The 14,798-nt window shown below is 39.9% G+C and overlaps 1 protein-coding gene across 1 annotated transcript in view; it reads right to left on the reverse strand.

The window, feature by feature from the left end:
- The window catches only part of LOC106925846 (adenylate cyclase type 5), a 32,496-nt gene that overhangs the window by 17,001 nt on the left and 697 nt on the right, over positions 1 to 14,798 (reverse strand). The window contains exons 2-6 of the mRNA XM_015000370.2: positions 13,651 to 13,772; positions 5,655 to 5,766; positions 2,005 to 2,132; positions 1,677 to 1,835; positions 1,425 to 1,566 (exon numbers count right to left, since the gene is read on the reverse strand). Coding sequence (XP_014855856.2) covers positions 1,425 to 1,566; positions 1,677 to 1,835; positions 2,005 to 2,132; positions 5,655 to 5,766; positions 13,651 to 13,733 — 624 coding nt within the window. The 5' untranslated portion in view covers positions 13,734 to 13,772. The remainder of the gene's footprint in view (positions 1 to 1,424; positions 1,567 to 1,676; positions 1,836 to 2,004; positions 2,133 to 5,654; positions 5,767 to 13,650; positions 13,773 to 14,798) is intronic.

Raw genomic sequence — 14,798 nt, forward strand, 5'->3', positions numbered from 1 at the left:
TTCAAACAGTTTCAGGCGATCTCCTGAGCAGCTCTTTTTATCTCATCTGATATCAGAACTGAACAGCTTTGAGCTATATTTGTAAAAAAAAAACTGGAAGAATAAAATAAAAATTAACCAACAGCTAGACTTCAAAAAGTTCCCTCTGTCCTGAACCACAGGCAGCAGAACGAGAATAAAGTATCTCTTCACATGACTTGCTAACTATAGTCGCAGCTTGTGATACTGCCGGGGGAGGCTGATAAAAAATATCAAGTCATAAACAAACTGGAGGCTCAAGCAGGGAACTGAACTCGGTCCTGCCTGCAGAGACAAATTCAGCTTACAGACAAAACAGGGAGCAAAGGAACTTACAGCTGTTTGCTGGGAAAGAGACGTCTGTCAAAAAAGCTCCTTAAAGGAGCAGCTTTCACATCAACACAAACGTCACGATGTTTTACTGGAGTTTTATCTGAATATTTGTGAAGCGGAATCAAAACCGGAATCCATAAATGGGAAGCAAAAAATAATAAATATTAGACATAATTGTTACATTTTAGTCCCATCTTTCTTTAGTTTTGAGTTGGATTCAATCGACATCATAAAAGTCTGTTTGCCTGAATAAAGACAATATTCCCAGTCGCTCTGTATTCATCTTTTTAGACGACTCCTACTCAGCTTCCACATCCCCGCTAAAGAAAAAGAAAACATCATGCTACCAGCTCCTCCTTTCACCATCTCTTTAATTAAGTTCAAAACTTACTTGTAGTTCAAAAAACTACAGGATGTGGAAGGTAGTTTATGAAACAACGGCTTGCTCTCTGTGGAAAGTCACCGTAACGCGTCATTTTTAGGACAATTTTAGACTTTCACACATGTAAGAAACGATGAATTTAAATGAACTACTTGAAAAGTTCAAATCTCAACAAATCTCCATGTTTTTTTTTCTACAGCAAATTTTCTCAAAATTGGTCAAAAACACTGAATTTAAGTGACGCCTAACTCGATGTCAAGTTATAGTCTAATTGATGCGTCGATTTGATAAAAAGTCACATTTATCATCAAACAGCACAAATATAAAAATTCCTAACAAACATTTCTAAATTGGCATCATAAAATCTGTAATTTTAATTGAGAAAAAACCAAAACACTAAAACAATAACAAAATCCTGGAGGGACAACCATCTATTGATATTTTAACATTTTAATTTGTTTGATCAATTCATTCTGGCGCATCTGGCCCTTTAAGAATGTTCAGATTTTTGATATGAGCCAAAATGAAGATGAGTTTCATTTTGATATCATAAAAAATAATGATTCTACCATTTTTCTTGTTGGCATTTTACTGCGAAAAATAAAAAATAAAAATCTACTTTTTGACTTTAAATGAGACAGAAATGATTTCAGTTCCCTTTCACTGCCTCCTCCAGCGGTGAAAGCCGTACCCTTTTCTGACTGCAGCCCACAATGAGGTAGGTTTCTATGTTGCTCCTCTTCAAGTAGGTGTTTCTCTCTCCTCCGGCTCCCGGCTCCACGTCGTAGTCCCCATTCAGGTAGTTCAGGGTGGCCTTTGTGATGTGGATGCGCCTGAAATGAAAGCGTTCCTTTTTCTAAATGCTCTGGCTGTTGCATAAATCTCATGCAGCTGACCCTCCGCACTTATCAGAAGGAACGTTTAGGAAGCCTATTGGACGAACCCGGCCTTGCCTCCCGCCTCCATCTGATTTGCCAGCGTGACGTCGTTGGACCAGACGTCAAACTGCCACTTCCTGAGTCCCAGCACCCCGCAGTGCACCCTGCCGCTGTGGATGCCGACTCGCATGTTCACGTTCACCCCAGTCACCTCCCGCACCAGCCTGCAGAAAAAAAAAAACCCCAAACAAACCAAAAAGTGACAATCTACACGATTAGCGTGTCTAAATGTACCAGCTGTAGTCTCAGCGAATGCTGCTGAGGTTTACCAGTGAGTCGAGTTTACCAGACATTTTTTTTTAACTGGTGTATTAACGCCGTTCCCAGACTTACGAGATGGCCTCGATCATGTCCAGCCCCATCTCCACACAGCAGTGGGCGTGGTCGGCTCTGGCCTCCGGCAGCCCAGACACGCAGTAGTAGCAGTCGCCCAGGATCTTGATCCGCAGACAGTGGTTCTCCTGCCACACAGAGCAGGAGCAAGAAAGGACATGTGCGTTACGGTATTTACCGAGAAGCAAACTAATGTGAAGAGTTAATGAAGTTATCTCTATTTTGCTTTAAATAATGTGCAAAGATTGTCACAAAAATCCTGAGTGATCCATTGTTCCAATTGAAGGCCTTTTTTTTTTTTTTCGAATATTTCAGTGCAAAAGGAATAAAGTACAGCGTGTGAGCCACATTATGTCATGTGAAAATAATGAAAGAATAAAGAAGAAATCATACACCCGTCTGTGAGCAAATCTGAGACAAACATATTTTTTTGTGGGGGTTGCATGGGTTCATATTCTTCACTGCAGTGACGTCCATAGTTGGGGTTCCTCCAGCAACACTTATAGGCCTTATTCCAAATTCACTTTTCTTATACTGTGTTTTGAGTGAAGATACTGTGTTATAATCACCATTTGAAATGTAATATTTGTGGTAAAATTCCAAGGCATGAGTTTAAGCTTTGCACCTCAGTGATGTGTTGAGTCTGTCTGATGGACCATAAAATGCAGGACCAGCCAAAACTGTGAAAAGAGGTGGGATTTATAGTCCAGAAAATACAGAGTTTCATTGTATTGTTTGCATCTATGTCATCAGTACAGGATGGAAATGTGTCTGTCCCTCCTCTGGCAGAAACAGAGACGTTTGTCGTCCTAAAGACTCAGCATGTAAGACTGATTAGCTGCATTCCTGGATTATCATGCCAACCGTAAGAGCTCAGGAGTTTAGCAAACAGATGGTAAGTGACAAAAAGCAGGATTTAAAAATGTCAAAGGAAGCATGCAGTCCATTAAAAACAACAGACGCATGATATCAGCCTAGATATCACGCTGTTGATGTGTGAGCCAACAGCAAATAAATCGGTGTGTGTGTGCGCATCCCAAGGGTTTGGGAGACTATAATGTCTCATGATAGCCACCTGAGTATCCCTTTAGCACACGGACCAAAATACAAAAGGAGCCACTGTGTAAGGAACAGAGTGAGCGAGTGTGTGTGTGTACCAGGTTTTCATATCCTTATGGGAATCTATTTCTGTCTACAATGTGGAGTTATGGGGACCATTGGTCCTTGTGGGGACATTTTATTTGTCCCCATGAGGGAAATTGTTGTTTTTGGGTTAGTGGTTAGGTCTGTGATGGATGGGGTTAGGATTATGGGTTAGGCTGTAGAAATGAATGAAAATCAATGTGAAGTCCCCACAAATGATGAAAACATGGCTGTGTGTGTGTGTGTGTGTGCGTGCGTGCGTGCGTGCGTGCGTGTGTGTGCGCTTGTGCACACAGAGACAGAAGGCACATCTGGCATGGAGATAAAAGTGTCAGATGCAACATTTCTGGTTTACGACAGCATTATGCCTGTTCAGTTCATAAATATTGATCAGCAGCCGATCGTTTCACCTTTCATAAACAAATGACAGAAACCGAGGATCAGCTCAACAGACGATGACGCTGGTTAAAGGAAATATATCAGTATTCACAAGGTTGTGGCGCAACTATTAATAACCGGGAAGCTTCAGCAATGGCAGTGAAGGTAATATTAAGTTGCTGTTTATGTACAAAGCTACAGCATGTCCAAGAAGGGATTCAACATGAAAAATATTTTCAGTTTGAACTCCACTGCTTTATGCTGCTGTGTCACAACTGTTCTCATCTAAAGTGGAAGTCACTTCAATCCACAAAAGTTTTTTTTTATTATTTACTCCAACTACTTTTATCTACAATCCTTAACAGCTTGATTTGACTTTATATCCTTGCAAAACAAGTCTTAGCCGTCCAAATGATTTTGTTGTCATTTTTAAATGATTCTTGAAAGTTTTGCAGGATCAATAAATTCATATTCAAATTAGAAGAATTACTGGAGCCTCATTACTTTAGAGTGAAAAACAAATCAGTGTTCAAATAATAAAGTTTTTAAAGTTCTGATTTCTGCTGAAGATCATATTAAAACAAAAGTAAAAATAAATTTTACTTTTACCTTCAGAACCAGTTTTTTTTGTTTGTTTTTGTTACCATTTCTGGCGATTGTTTTTATTTAGCTGAAGGAAATACATTAAAAAGGCCTGAAGCTTCTGGACTTTGCTTTCCCCATCTGACTTGTCCCCAAACAACATAGAAAGTCAGTCTTGGCTTGTTGGATGGACCCCAAATTCTGCCCAAGCAGCATCTGAACCACTTAAACACTTCTTTTTTCTTTGTGTTCATTTCTAAGCAGTGAATACTGGAAGCTGGACTGGACTCTGCCCCAATGGGCCTGAAGCTTCTAGATATTTAAACCACAAGCAGTTCTGGTCGGTCACCACACCTCGTCCCCTCTCAGCCTCAGCTCCAAATGACCCCAGGGCTCCATCCCAAAAGGCAGAGAGTTTTTTTTTTATTTTTGCACAAACCATTCAGAGCATAACCATGCAGGCACATTACCAACTGGATGTGGACCAGCACCAGGCAAGACCAACGGGCCCTGAGAAGTTCAGTTTGTTCAGCTGGAACCTCCCGGGATATTTACTCAGAACATATCAAACTTCTCCACCACCCAGAAAACCCTTTTCTACTACTGAAAACTACAACTGATGTTGACGGTCTGACTGCCTGAGAGCTCAAACTGAGACTTCTCTGGAGTGAGTGAGTGAGTGTGTGTGTGTGTGTGTGTGTGTTTGTTTGTAATACCTTGTGGGGACGATTTTTCTGACATATGCTACGTTGTGGGGACCAATCGCTCCTCGTGGGGACCTGAGCCTGGTCCCCACGAGGGGAAACCCTGTTTTTGGGTCAGGGGTCAGAGTTAGGGCTAAGGTATGAATTGAGTTTTGGTTAGGGTTAGGTATGTGATGGTTAGGGTTAGGAAAAGAGTAAAGGTAAGGTTTAGGCTGTAGAAATGAGTAGAAATTAATGGAAGTCAATGGAAAGTCCCCACAAAGATAGCAAAACAAACGTGTATGTGTGTGTGTGTGTGTGGGTGTGTGTGTGGGGGTGTGTGTGTGTGTGTGTGTGTGCGTGTGCATGCGTGTGTGTCTGTGTGTGTAATTCTTCTCTATGTAATTTGTAAACACTATATAGAAGTGTAAAGTGAGGACCAATCGCCAAGTTGAAACTAGCCAGGCGCCACATTTTATTGTAAAATAAATGTATGTAAATCTATTGTGATTTTTTATTTTTTTACCTGCTCAGCAATAAATGAAGCATTCAAAATTTAACAAAGTAGAAAAGAATGAACTATTGACTTTTAGGCCACTATAAATTGGGTTTCTGTGTTTTTGACAAAACAGGTGTGGAATATGCAACATGACCTTATTTCTCTGCAACATTTCTAGTCTTCCCGTATGTCTGTAAGGCTCCATAGCAACCGCTAACCTCGCACTCAAAACGTCTGAAACAACAGTTCTCAAAGTTTACACACAGAAAAGAGATATTCAAATAAATAAAAGCATGAATAAATGAATAAAAGCATCATTGCAATCTTTGGAAAATTGCACGTGCTTGCATGCGTTGTACGCTTACCGCTGCCAACTTGTCAAAGCGGGCGAAAAGCTCATTGAGCGTCATCACCAGCTCCTGCGCTGTGCACTGGGACGCCAGACTGGTGAAGCCCTCGATGTCAGCAAACAGGATGCTGCAGAAACACAAAAACAAGAGAGGTCACGTCTCACCTAATGGTTTTTTTCTCCTCTCACTTTTCACTTCCTGTGTTTTAGTGAAGTTGAGAAGCTTAATGTGGCGGCAAAACCTACGTAAAGGTTAGCCTGATGGGGTTTCCAATTTTCAGAATAATCGCAAAGATCAACCGTGAAAATTTGGTGTGAGATAAAAGAAGAGAGTGTTGCAGACCTGCCTAAGGTACAGGGTTTTGCATTTCTTTTAATAAAAAAACCCCCAAACACAATTAACACGACCGTGAAGAGAAGTCAAATGATGAAGTGTGTGGAAGGAATATCAAATATGGGTTGATCCAGTTTTCAATGTGAAATTTAAATGAGAAGACAATAAGAAAAAACGTGAAGAAAACAACACAATCCAGGGCATTTCTAGAGACGCGTCACTGAAACATGGAACTGAATTGAAAACGATTTGGACTCCAAACAAAACCTCTTTCAAATGACGGGTGGATTTTGAAAAATTTTTCGCAAAATTTTAGGTTTTTAGGTCTTACTCTTTATGATTACTGGAATCCTGTAGTGAATTCATCCAAATTAAAAAAAACAAAAAAATATGACGAAATCCCACATATAAATGACTTCCATCTAAAGCCATTGCCGACTATTAAACTAATCATGTAGTTTCTTTTTTTCTCTCTTCTTTTACAAACTACATGAATACAAGTAGCCCTGTGACGGACTGGCTACTGCTTTTCACCAACTGAGACGTTTTTCATTATTTCCCCTGTAGCTCCGGCTCAGCGGCAGGACCGATGATGATGTCACCGGGCCGAGTCATTCCCCTCCGTGGCGAGGCCCTGTTGATAGGTGAGAGGCTGAAACAGGCTGGGAAGGACTGGCAGGTTAACCTCATGTAAACTCTCAGGAAAATGTTCGGTGAGCGCCGCATCACAAACATCCTCGGCTCGGTTCTTCCTGTCTCAACAAGCAGATTTATTCTCTGGCTATAACGGTTTTCTCCAGGGGTAAATCATGTGGGGCGCTGAAGTCAAACACAGAAGGCATGACCATGCCATGTGTTTTTTTTTTTTTTCTCTAAGGTCTTCATGGCTCTATTAAGAACAATTAAAATAAACTCTAATTCGCTAGATTATGATATTTTCCTAAAAAAAACAATCTTACATGTTCTGACAGTATTTAAATAAGCTCAAATATCTCCACAGTGCAAATGATAAACAGTAGCCTGGCAATGGGCAACATTCATGATCCAAACAATAAAACTAATTCCATAATTTAGTGAACATAAATGACATTGAAATTCCTTCTGCAGAACCTCATTAAACTTATAGTTTATGTGATTAAGTTAAAATTGTATTTCGACATGCGTCTTGTTTTCCAGTAGAGTTTATATTACAGAGCAGACGCCTTGTAATAAATCAATAAAGCAAGAAGCAAGGAAGAAAAATAAATATCTTATTAAAGTCCAGCCATCGGGACAGCTTAGGAAAATAATCAAAGAATATTTTTTCTCCTTATGTTCCTCTCTTGCCTTTTACAATTATTGGCATAATATTAACTATAATAATTTACGGCGCCGTAAAAGACTAACGTACAGATTTTTTTTTTGATAATTTATCCAAACCAGCACACAGAAGCTGGTCCTAAGAGTCCTCACTTCGAAGCTTGAAATAACGTCAGCGGTGATACGGAGAGCGAATGACAAAGGCTGCCAGGGTCATTAAGTCCCATTTAATTGTTACCTTGGTGATGAATGACTGGTTAGTCTGCAACATTAACTCTGTGAGATCTTGAAGTGAGAGCCACTGCAGGGGCGGCTGAGAGGCCACCCAGAGCGTCCATGAGGAAAACGCTGTTCACACACATCGGCGCGATGTGACGAGCTGGTCGTCACTTTGGCACAAAAACAGCTTCCCCAGTGATTTGAGACAAGAAGAATATACAAGAAATTATCTTGGATAAAGAACAATACTTGAGTTCATTGTAAAGATTGGTCTTTTTGTAATATGCCACACTTTTATTGACTCACAGGTCTCCTTACCTTGTTTTAAAAAGTAAAAAGTGTTTTAAAATAATTCCACTATTTACACCAACAGGGCTGATGCAGCAAGTGACGCCTTGTTGCCCAAACATGCCTTCATTTAGTTCATCAAATTTGGTTGTTGTGAACACCGTAACCGCCATCTGCTTGCATGAAGAACTACATGATGTATGTAGGGTGTTTTCACACCTGATACGTCTGGTAGACTCGGTTTGATTTGGGGGACTAAAACTTCAACACTTGTTCCATTTTCATCCGGTTCGCTTTCACACTCCACCGTGTCAAACAATCCAAACTAATTGAAAAACCTGTTCACCCCCTCGCCTGTGGTGGCGCTGCTCCAAGAACCACTGAAGGGCACAACGTGAAAACATCTTCCTTCCTCACAAAATGCCAGCAGAAGCAGAGCGGCATCATATTTCAGCAGCTGTAGGATTTGTCTTTTGTTTTTGGGAAAAGATCACGAGTCATTTCTCCTGGGGACGTTAGACTCTCGTGATCTTTTTAGGTTGTATTTACCCATAATTCACGGCAGCTCGCTTCCTGCTTTTGGAGTGGTCTCTGGTCTTCTTGCATCCACATATGTATTGACAAATTTACTTCAATCGAACAGAGACCTAGGCGTGTAGGCAGACCAGAGTTCGCTTTTTTGGTCCAATTCGAGTTCGATTGGGCATTCATACCGCCAAAAAGGAACCAAACGTTTTCTACACCAAGGCATTAGAGTTTGATTAAAGCAGACTAAACACAGAGACAGAGTTCAATCTGAACTATATATTCTGACAAAATGACATTAAACTATTGGACTGTATAGGTACCAATTTTGAGAGGGATACAGTCATTCCTCTTCCCAATGACTCTAGCTCCTTCTAATGGATCTCAAGGTGTTTCCACAACCATTACAGAAAGTCTCTAGAGCTCAGGAAGCATTCGGATCAGACGCCTGAACCAACTCCATGGAAACAAAATTCTTTTAGCCCGTCTGGTTCTTTAGGTCAGACCCATGTCTCATGAAAACATCTGAAAACCAAAGGAGGACTAATAAATTGAGAGCAGACACTGACAGCCTGCTTGTATTTTACAATCCAACACTAAAAATCTCTTAAAAGTTACAGTGGCAAAACTACAGATAGCTACACACAGAACATCAGTGTGCTGCTCTCCTCTCATGAGTACCAGCTAGCAGCGATGACGCAAACCCAACCGCGAGTGTGTCCACTCTGAAACCACTGGGTTTTTTTGTTGTTGCTGTTGTTGTTGCTGCAGGTTCATGTCTTGTTCATGCTTCCACCGGAAAATGGGAACAAAGGCACTGAAGGTCAGTCCCTCTAATTTATGTAATGCGGTTTGGAGAGCTGCTGGCCTACATACCTGCAACAGCAGCTTCCGTCACAATGTGCTGTTGGAGAATATCACTCGTACATTTAAAGGGCAACTGGGCAGCCTTACTACACACACACACACACGCATCCTAAGACATATCTTGCATAATCCCAAAACAAAGCAAATAAAAATCAGCATCCATTTTGACCTCAATCTGTGAGTCACTGAGCATTGATTTAGAGGATAAACACCAGACGGATGCCACCGTCTTCAAAAGGTAAAAAGGAGTTTGATGGTAAACCGATGGACATTAACCGCCATAACTTGACGTCCATTTATTGTTGGACTTATGTGTCAGATGGACATCTTGTGCCTCTGCAACAAGTCCAAGCTATCCAGATTTCGCTGTTTGGTTTTGTTATTACCTTGATTTCTGAAATGGATTCAATGACATCATGCTTGTTTTGGGGTTTTTATGTGTTCCTCAGGAAGGGTCATGACCTATTCTAATTTTGCCTCACAATTATGAAGTATTATTGGGTAAAATTCAAGAACATGGACAAGTTCTGGACTGGATGAACTGGTGTAAAAAAAAAAAAAAGAAACCCAGCAAAGTTTGGATTAGAACAACGTGGCCTAGTTTTGGAGAGTCATTCTACTAGGAACCGGATCTACCAGATCAACTGGACATAACTATCAATCAGGTCTGGCGGGTCTGGTACTTTTTTTTATCGCCACTTTTGCCTTCATGGGAATAAATACCACAAAATGTCACGATCCATTTTAACTACTTAGCTCCTGTTCCTCTCTGTCAGCACGCCATTTGTTAAATGGAGCCGATACTTGATGTGATTTTAACCTGCACCACGTGTTTTGTTTACCTGAGCCTCCGACGTGACTCATTCCCTGCGGTACGAAATGAGTTAAGTAACGGTGACCCACTCCGAGTGGGTAAAATGTGCCTCTGCGCCAGATCAAAAGGATGTAATTACATGCCTTCCATGGTTCATTAACCAATTTGCCACCTCTGTTGTTGCGGCAGCTCTGAATTCCTAAATTAAAAGCTGCGGACGGACACACGCGTAATGCATCTGTACGGCAGTGGCGGCAACTTCTGCCTCCCTCCGTTTGCCCTCTTGCTCTTTAGCCGTGGCGGTGGGAGCCTTCGCCCCTCTTCCTGTTGTTCCTCTGCCGCTCAGCGGAGCCCCAATTATAACCAGAAAAGCTGCTGACTGCTTCCCAACGCGTCCCGGTCGCGCCTTGTTACCGGACGGCGCGTTCGTGACAGAACTCGGCCCGGCTCGGTGGACGCTGCTAACGCGCTTCATGCTCTCAGCAAGTCGCACAACATCGATTGTCCAACTGGGGATAATATTTGTTTAGCAGATTTACACCCAACACTTCGGGGTATTTTGTTTTTTTGAGCTTCCACGACCGCTCACATGATTTTCTTGCAGTTTTTCTCTTAATGAGATCAAAAAAGGATATTAGAATATCCAGATTCAGTTTTCACCTCACTTAGAGTTATTCTCAGTTCTTGAGTGAAAGGACAATGACACATGTTTTTGTCCTTGGTGTTTTTGCAGTACAGTGGGCTCTTCATTTTTTCCAGAGCTGTATTTTTTTTGTCGGCGCTGTACCACCTGACCAAAGGCAGCAAAACTCAAACTGCATTTTCAGATCCAGGCTCCAGTTGTTTAGGTCGTATTTCATCCACTTCTATGCAGTTTATGCAGAAATAAATCAATTTCCTGGAGTCTTGAGGGCTCCAAAGCATAACTTCATTGATAGAGCTATGTGGTAATGTATAAATAGAAGTACCGTTTTCTTATTCCACAAGGTGGCGCTCAAACGGACACCTGTCTCCCAACCATCCATCTGATGCAGTTACAGTGTTTAATGATTCTCTCTGATATCATATAAAACACATTATGCACTAAAACCTAAAGCAACTCAACACGGCTTCATCGAAACATTAAAGATGAACATCAGAGGAGGATAAATAAACAAAAACATCAGATCAAAACTGGCCAGATGAAAGAGTCCGTTTCCCACCATATGAAATGAAAACCACATGTTTTGCACATGTATTTCTCAGGAAACACTGTAGTGATACGGAACAAGGAGTTACCAATACGACACATGAGCGATTGAGCGTTTGACGACTGTATTTGGCAATTTATCGCATTAATTCTGAATAAAATGAAGACAAAGCAAAGAGCAAAACTGTTTCAATTGATGCAAAGTCCGACCCGAGTTTGAGATTCGGTTCGTGTGGCAAATTTCTGTTAACAGACATGACGGCCTGGACCCTTACGCACAGCGATTGTTCCAAATTCCCTGAATCTTTTGATGTTGTGCACGGTTGATGATGATAACTTAAAAGTCTTTGCTATTTTACGCTGGGTAACACCATTCTGGTACTGCTGCACTATCTTTCTGCGCAACAATGGTGGAATTGGTGATCCTCTTACCATCTTGGCTTCAGAGAGACACTGACACTCTAAGAAGTTCTTTTTATACCCAATCAAGTCGTCAATTGACCTAATTAGTGTTAATTGGTCTTCCAGTTGTTTGTTAAATGTTCAATTTCCTTCTTACAGCCACTTATTGCTACTTGTCCCAACTTTTTTGGGATTTGTAGACACTGTGAAATTTTGAATCAACATATTTTTCCTGTAAAATGTTACATTTACTCAGATTAAACTTTTGATCAGCCATCTATGTTCTATTACGAATAAAATATTGACATTTGCCATCTCCACATCATTGCATTCAGTTTTTATTCACAATTTGTTTAGTGTCCCAACTTTTTTGGAATCCGCTTTGTAAAATCCTAATACATACGTTGAAGTTTGTTGTCACATGTTGGGCATTAACGTTTTAAAACTAATTTTGCATGTTTAAAATACAACATAAACATTTGCGACTTACTGTTTTTTCCTTATAAACTAAAAGCAGCCTTTATATTCATGACACTGTGACTCACATTACACTCTACATGGACGCTGTGGAAAGAGTTGGGTGGAAAATACTCTCTGAAAAATACCATAGAGCATGTTGACATGGCAACGTCTGCACTACTTCTCCCTCCTCGTCTGCCACCGTCTGTGGGTGGGCTGCACTATTCTGGATTAACATGGATTATATGAGATATATAATGTTGCAGTATATGTACTGTTCCTTATTTAAACAACGCCTTTCAGTTAGTAGCAGAGTGAACATGTCTCTTAATATCACTGCATGCATCAAACATACAACCTCAATTAGCTGCTTATGACGAAAATTTTAATCAAACTTGAGTGAATTGTAGAAAAACTCTTCCGTCCATATTTATTACAATCACATTGGTTCAATTCAAAGCTAAAGACTGATTTGTAAGTCACGGAGCAGAACATCATGTGGTGACTGAAAACAAACAGAAGAAAGAGGAGAACATACACAGCGTTGTACTGGAGAAACAGCGTCGCTGTGGAAATGTTCACCACTAGATTACTGGAGTAAATAAATACTGCAGAGAGCCGCTGAGGCTGCTGTCCCTCGTTCGTGGTGGTAAAAGTAGCCAGTTAACGTGGTAAATATGCAGTTTAAAATAAAGTACCAGCAATGGTGGAAATGATCCGTTTTTTTCTATTAGAGTGCATGCAAACAAAAAAATGTTGACGTCTGAGAACTGAACATGAATCTTTACTTGCATTAGCTCTGCAGCACAGGTAGCTGCTACAGGAAGCTAGAAAGGTTCAAAGGTTAACTTATTCTTTACAATCTGTGCATTGTTTTTATTTTTCTTTATCAGAGTTATATAGTCAGTTTTCTGAATAGAACATGTTGCGTTGCATTTATACTGCATCCATTGTTAAAGTTGTTGTCATATATTTTTAATGTTGCTGCCACATAATTTAGTTTAGTTTAGACATCAGAGGTCTAATTTGAATTTAACCAACATATTTCTAATGTCTTGGCAGTTTCCCAACCAGACTGATGATTTAAACAGGATTTGATGGAGGGAGTCAAAGATTAGGGTGATGGCAAAGAGGCCTTCCTACATAAAAGCAATGGGGCTCATTGTAAAAGATTACTACTTATAATAATAGTGGAAACGTACAAAAGTTAAGTTCAGCGTTTACAAGACGGTTTTGCTTGCTGTAACATGAATAAAAGATTTATCATTGATTATTAAGAGGGGTGGACATCGTTCCTGACATGCCATTTGTTACATAAAATACCATTTAAAACAGATTATTTTGCTCAAAAATTTACGTTCTTTAGTTGTGGTTTGAGAGACGCCTGGCTGACTTTCAAGCTTCAACTGCAAACTGATGCATTTTCTGAATATCTAGGTGTATTTTTAAGGCTTGTCAGATTCAAAATGCCTTGACACTTAATTTTTCTGAACGTTGTGTTTACCTAATGAAAGGAGCATGCAGTGGAAATTGATATTTGCTGATGTTTTGCCTGTTTTGAAAATCAAACATGAGCCCCCCCCCCACCCTCGTCGTCACAGCTCCTCTGATGTTACCTGACGTTGTCGTGCTTTTGGATGTAGATCTTGTGAAACATCATGTCCTCCTGCTTGGCATTTATGTCGGCTTTCATCTCCATGGCAACATGACGAGGAAGTACTGAGAGTAAGAGACGCTCCTGGAGGAAGAGAGAGAGAGAGAGAGAGAGAGATGAGACGTAAGTTTGATGTGAAAGTGAGTGGGGCTTGTCAGAGAATAAAAAAAAGCATTCCTGCTGTGATTTGTTTATGGAGGCTGTCATTAAATAATTAGATTTTTAACAATTAGAATGCCCAAATTTTACAAGTCAATTTACTGGTGCTTATTTAGCTTATTTTCAATGTTATCATTGGAGTTAGAAATTGTAGAAGTAAAATGTACAACTTGTTTCCTTAAACAAACTAATAGTTATTCTAAAAAGAAAAAAAAACTACTTTATTATAAAGATTTATGCACATTTCAAATTTGTATACAAATAAAGGTTGTGGTTTAAAGTAAAAATAATAAAAGATACAAGTGGAAGATACAAGCAGCTATGCTGTTTCTTATTTCAGGCCATATGCTGCGTTTCTAAAAATTATACATTTTACTAAGTGGAAATTAAGATTATTCCACAAAACTTCGAGTCATGTGGTGTATATGAAGTACACAAACGTACGTAATGTGCTCTGAATTCACATGCGTGTCACGGAAAAGATAAAATATGTATTTGTTAAAATAATACAAAAAAAGGTAGTTTGTACTTCCATTCCATCAAAGCAACCTGATGAATTTTTCCTGCAGGGCCGAGTGAATCTTCATCAGCCAAGACAGAGTGTCTGCATAGTGTGGTATGAGATTCATTTATGATATTGTCTGGTTGTGGCTGCAACATTTTCTCAGTACTTTCAGGAGCAGGGACTCATCTGTGTCATCTTCATTGCTCTCCAAAAGTTGCAATCCTCTTCCTATCACTTCTTAAAGCATGTGTGCAATAGTGTGATTGGGCTTTAGATGGAAATTAAAATGACAAAAACAAAAGTACATTTACTGCGTATTCTATAAAAAAAATTTTTAAAAACCTAAGCACATTAAGTTTGTGTCTCTGTAGTCCTAATCAATCTGCATATTTATGATGCAAAATACATCATAAATATATATATATATAAAGTACATTTTCCCCAAA

Source organism: Poecilia mexicana, unplaced genomic scaffold, assembly GCF_051168715.1.
Source record: "Poecilia mexicana isolate PSO_F unplaced genomic scaffold, ASM5116871v1 scaffold_2, whole genome shotgun sequence".
NCBI lineage: Eukaryota > Metazoa > Chordata > Actinopteri > Cyprinodontiformes > Poeciliidae > Poecilia > Poecilia mexicana.